This window comes from Merops nubicus, unplaced genomic scaffold, assembly GCF_000691845.1.
Source record: "Merops nubicus isolate BGI_N331 unplaced genomic scaffold, ASM69184v1 scaffold15606, whole genome shotgun sequence".
In the NCBI taxonomy this organism is placed as follows: Eukaryota; Metazoa; Chordata; class Aves; order Coraciiformes; family Meropidae; genus Merops; species Merops nubicus.
Window position 1 is genome coordinate 27,641 of NW_008615750.1, and position 6,000 is coordinate 33,640.

General features: G+C 38.5%; 1 protein-coding gene across 1 annotated transcript in view; it reads left to right on the forward strand.

Annotated features, from left to right (window-relative positions):
• The window catches only part of GLTSCR1L (GLTSCR1-like), a 32,059-nt gene extending 26,927 nt beyond the window's left edge, over window positions 1-5,132 (forward strand). The window contains exons 8-12 of the mRNA XM_008942632.1: window positions 900-961; window positions 1,086-1,231; window positions 1,382-1,476; window positions 3,403-3,505; window positions 4,330-5,132. Of these exons, the coding sequence (XP_008940880.1) occupies window positions 900-961; window positions 1,086-1,231; window positions 1,382-1,476; window positions 3,403-3,505; window positions 4,330-5,132 (1,209 nt within the window). The remainder of the gene's footprint in view (window positions 1-899; window positions 962-1,085; window positions 1,232-1,381; window positions 1,477-3,402; window positions 3,506-4,329) is intronic.
• The last annotated feature ends 868 nt before the right edge of the window (window positions 5,133-6,000 follow it).

Consider the following 6,000-nt stretch of genomic DNA (forward strand, 5'->3'; position numbering starts at 1 on the left):
TACAGTGTGCCTGCTTCCTGCTGCTCCTGCTTTGCTAAGGATGCTCTGTACCATGCACTTCTTTGTTCCTTCTAACCACATAGTTCAAAAGAGCTTTCATGCAGTCTTCTTTTAAGTCAGAAGTAGCTTCTGCTCTGTGACCAATTTCATTAGTAAGATTAGTTGACTAAGAAAACCCAACAACTTCATATTAAACAAAGACTTTTTGATCTAGGATGGCTTCTTTGTGAGAATACTTGGATTGTAGTAATGCCTCTTATATAAGTAGGGACATGGGCATTTACCACTTGGAGAGCCTCACATTTTAGGATGTTATTCCCTTGAAAAACTTTGGCTTCATTAAGTGTCTGAGGAAAGGAGAAGATAATGTAGATCTACCTTATGGGTATTACTATAACATTAACACTGAAACAAAATTCCTGGAACCACTTTCACCCCCTACCCAGCCACCGTGGCTTTTGAGAATTTAGGTACACAACCTTAGTCTGCTTTACTCACAGATACTTTGATCCACCAAGGTCAGGCAAGATGACATTAGCTAAATGAAGAGATGGTTCTTCAGAGCAGATTTCTTTGGAAAAGTTTTTGCTTGTACAATTTCTTCTGTTCACCTGCTAAATTTGCTAACCAACCTTTTTACTAATGAGACGTGTATATGTACTACAGTGGAATTTGCCTACAAATAACATTTCAGACTGTTGGTTTATGTAGGAGAGATGACTACCCATTTTCACTGATACTGTGCCCCCCATGAAAACAGGAGATAATTGAAAGTGTTTATACTTATGTGGTGGTTACACTTGGTGTTGGTGATATACTTAAGTAGCAGAAATAAATGCTGAAATTAGGCTCTGCAAATGAGTGGATGTATTGTAATTTGCCTTTTATTTTGAACCTAGGTGGATGGCCATTTAGTTGGACAGAAAAGGCCTGCTGCTAAGCAATTAACTAAAGGAGCTTTGTAAGTTATGTTTCTGTAATATTCTTGCAGATTTTTCCTCTCACCTTCATTTCTTTTTGTTTTTTGTCAATGTGTAAACTTCTGTTAGAGTATGTTAACTGTAAGTCATTAATTTTGCTTGTAGTATTCTACAGCAGCTACAGAAGGATCAGATGCATGCTGTGACACCAGATAAGAGTCGGTTCAGATCGTTAAGTGATGCAGTTCAGAGACTCCTTTCATACCATGTGTGCCAGGGATCACTGCCAACAGAGGAAGACCTAAGAAAAGGTAATTTTCTTTTTAAAAGCTGGCAGTGAGTTTATAATCACTGTGTTGAGAGAATTCTTTGTGTAAGTAGAGCAATAAGAATGAGAACATTTTAAAATTTGTAAAGGTTGCTGAAGAACAGTATCTGAGAGCATACTCTTGTCTTTCTAGTGGACAATGAATTTGAGTCGGTAGCTACACAGCTTCTGAAGAGGACACAGGCTATGCTGAACAAATACAGATGTTTACTTATAGAAGATGCAATGGTAAGGTTTATAACCCAGGTACACTTGGTGTTTCTAGGCTGTGATTCAATTTGTTAAGAGAGAGAGCTTCGGGAAGGTGATAGCTGGCATTACAATTCATTGTGTTTAGAGCATTTATCACCTTCTGAAGGGGATAAAATATATACACAAAGTTTTTAGATATATATATATATGTAGAGAGAGAAAGATGGATAGTGTACTTGTTATTACACCAGCAATCTTGGTGGCTACAAGTCTATGCACATGTCTTAAAGTCGGTGAAATGGGTTGAGTTTCTATTTCACATACTCCCTAAGTAAGGGTGCTGTTTTATAATGGTTCCATAGATCTTGAAAACACATGAACTTTGCTCCATGCTTATACTTTGCTCTCAAGCTGAACAGGTTGTGGTAGTAACGTGGGTGATTTCTGTGTACTTCTGTGGGTGGTAGAGCCTGAAAGAATGCTGCAAATCTCCATTCCGAGGCCTCCATGGTATTATTATAATTGGAGCCAAATCATATTCCAATTGAGGAAATCACTACTTTTCCATAGAAGCTGGGTGGAGCCCATTGTGTTCATCCAAAATGCTTCTGATGCAAGTGCTTTCACAATCCTAGGCGTGAGGTAAAGAAAAAAACTGACAAAGTTACTTTAAGAATGTATTTTACATGGATCAAGAAATGTCATTGTGGCTTCAGACATGTGTCCTGGTTCCGTGTAAAAAGGGGTTCAGGGCAGGACCCCCACGGAACAGAACTATGTACTCACCTCTCCCCCCCTGAGAGAGAGAGAGACACTTTTAAAAAAAATGAAGTATATTGTTCAACAAGGAACAGAAAACGAAAAAGGGAGGTAAGGAAAATAATATATACAAAGATTAGGGGAATAATACAAAAGATAAAATATACAAAACCCTCAGAAATGGTTCCAGGGTCCCACGGAGTGAAAGGACAACTTTCCTCTCTGAGCTCCAAGGCAGGAGTGAAATTAGAACCCACTCCCTGCCTCTTATCAGAGTGTGTGTGGGAAGGGGAGGGAATACAATGGTTTCACACCCACCTGGGGTCCTCCCAGTTGCTGGAAGGTCACGACCCCATTCCAAGCCTCAAACCACAACAACATGCTAGGTTTCAAGCCTGGAGAAGTTTTTAGTTAGAGTATAACAGACACTTAAATAATTTTGCTTTAGAGACGGGAATACATAAGTCTTCGAATTAATATGATTTTGGAATCTATCTGTCCCATTAAAAAGGTATTAATGATCGTTTATTTGCAAGTAGTTGCAGGTGCAGAGCAGGGGTGGAGGCTAAAATCTGTTCTTTCATCATCTAGTATGTTCTGAGGTAAATCCTGCTCAGTCATTTTTGAAGAGTTTGTTTCGACACAGTGTTGACGTTTGGAACTACTTGTCTGTGTTGTGACGTAACAGCCAGGGAGCTTTCTTCTGTGATGGATAGATCCACCTGGCTTGAAGGCAACATCAGCAAAATGCAACTCAGCACCAACTAGTTAGAAGGATAGGAGAGAAGTGCAGGGAAGGAACAAGATGATAGGGTGGCTCCATTTCAAGATTTTTGCTGGTTCTCTTTCTAAAAGGGAAAGTTACTGTATAATGTCAAAAAATGTAGTGTACAGTAGTAAATGTCCTCGGACCTGCAAAGGTACAGTTCTTGCAATTGGGATAGTAATTCCTATTTAAACATCTTCAACAAATAAAATGAACCATAAAATATGAATAATATTTTATGGTGAGTTTCAGTAAGGGTTGGGGTCACACTGAAGATCGTTGAGAACTTGTCAGCATTCTCCTCAAACACCTAGTGAAAGAATGCAAGACGTCGTTTTTCTCTGAAGAGTAACTAAGCTGTAAATGTTTTGATTTGGTCCCAGCATATGAGTGACTACAGACATGGTGGTTGTTTCTTTTTTTTACCTCTTCTGTAGCGGATAAACCCCTCTGCAGAGATGGTTATGATTGACAGGATGTTTAACCAGGAAGAAAGGGCATCTCTGACCCGGGATAAGCGTCTTGCACTTGTGGATCCTGGTAAGTAATGGTTAACTTCAGAATCTTACAAAAGCAGTTTAAGTATGAACTGTTTAAAAATAGTTGTGGAGACAAGTGAGGCACTGATTGCTAGGGGTTCCAGTAATGGAAATACTGAATAAGCATCTGCAAAGTTAAAGTTTACTAGCTCCCAAATTCAACAGTATAGAGACACTGTAAGGTTGAAGGCAGTTATTTGGGGGAAAAGAAACATGTTTGGCCTGTTTGGCAGAGAAGTATTTCTGAGTTTCTTCTGACAACAGTCATGACTTCTGCACGGTCTCAGTTCTAGTCAGGGAGAATCTGTGAGTTTGCTGGCAGCCAGAAGGAATGCTGCTGTATGAAGCATGAGTAGTCCTCTTTGTCTTAATGAAGTGTGGCTTTTGGAGTGTCACGGTCACTTAAATGGCCACATCTTTAACCAGGCTCTTGCCAAATGTACCAACTAGAATCCCATTATTTGTGTAAGGTAGCAGTAGCTGTTTATTTAAATGTTCTGCATATTCTGTGTGTTTTAAAAGCTATTCAGAGCAAGTATTGAAGAAGGTATTAGTTTTCCAGGTACCATATTTGAGTATTTAGAATGCTGGGAAGCACCCTTAGTCTGGTTTTACAGTGCATCTGTGTGCATAGTATGCTGATTAATTTGGTGATAATCTCCTGCACTGGATGCAGCAGAACACTTAAGCACATGTACATCTCTTTAAAACATGAATCTGTAGGCTGTGGATGTTAACTTGAATTTTAATACTCAAACTACATTTGAGTATCTGTTATTTTGATGTACAGGTAATGTAAGTAAAATGTTTCTACTTGATTTTCAGATGGTTATCAGACCGATTTTTGTTGTTCTGCCAAACAATTTGATAAAATAGCTGAAGAAGCACAGTGCAGCAAAAGTGACCACCAGTCTAGCAAAACATTACCTTCTCGAAGTCAGACTACCAAAACCCAAGCCAGAGACCGACCAAAATCCAGCTCAGCAGAGTCCACCAATCACAGTAAACTTCCTCCAGTGCCTAACAACGTTCTGACACCACAAGAAAGAATAACTTCTGCTAAAAAATCAGAGAGCCTCACTAAAGCTTTAAAGTTTGAAAAAGCTAATTGTTCTTCTGAGAGCCAATACATGGCTCTTTCTGAAGAAAAGGTGGCTGGGAAAGATCTTGCCAAGTCCACTGAGAATTCCTCGAGTTCTGAAGACTTGTCAAAAACTGTGTCAAGAGGCAGTCATGGATCACAAAATAAAATATCAAGGAACACAGTTCAATCTTTCTCAAAGGTAACGTGTAATAATTCCCTCCAAGACAAAACTCTGAGGAGCTCTCCAAAGAATGAGGTTTTACATCCTGATAACAGGAAAGGCTCTGGCGAACCCCAGCAAGACTTACTGCTCAGTAAGAGTTTAGAAACTACATTTAAAAACATTTTGGAACTTAAAAAAGCTGGGAGACAGCCTCAAAACGAGGCAACAAGTAGTGGCTCGGTTGAATTGGAATTTCCTAATTTTTCACCTATGGCTTCACAGGAAAACTGCCTGGAAAAATTTATTCCAGACCACAGTGAAGGTGTTGTAGAAACTGACTCTATTTTAGAAGCAGCTGTAAATAGTATCTTAGAGTGTTAATAGTTACAGTACCATGGAGAAGTTACGTTTCTCTTAGCAGAAGCAAATGTGAATGACACCACAAGTACAGCCTGACATGCATTTAAGGTTAACCTTTCTAAACTAGATTCTGTTCTGTGTTTGAGAGCAATACTCATTGTGGTTACAGTGAGATACCCAAGTAAAGTTAATCCTTGTTAGAATGCAGTCTGTTAGGGCCTTACTATTTCAAGTATTATTACGATAGTGCTTTTGATCATTGTGCAGTACTGCAGCGTGACAAGGTTGCAGGTCATTAGGCCCTATGTAATATGGTAATATACTGACAATCACAGTCATTTGAAAGCATATATTTATTGAGAAGATGTTTTTAAAAAGTGATGGAAGCAACAATTCTCCCTTACCCTTCTCTTCCACACATCATCGAATATTTAGTTTTTCTGGAAAACCCACTGTACCTCTATTCAGAAGTGATTATTTGCTTTGTTAATGAATCTGTGTTCTAGGATTCTGAAGTTGGAAGGATATCATCATTTTGTTTACAAGGCTTCATAATTTAAACTTAAAGTGCTTTTCTGTTGCTTTCTGAGCAGAAACTAGTACGTGATGATATATTTGTAGTGGGTAACTTTAGTCTGTGGGATGATATTATATGATCTTAGTCACAGTGGCATGATATGAACTAATAAATGCTTGACTAAGGAAGGTAGAATGGAAGCCAGTAAATGGCAAAGTGTACAGGATGAGGCCATGATAGAGCCATGAATTTATATATATAATACATATGTATGTTAACTCTTGAGGAAAAGATTTTGCATTTTATAATGGGATGTAGTCAGCCTTGAGTCTTTCTGAAGTGGTATAAATGTTTGTTTTTTTTTTTTTTAAT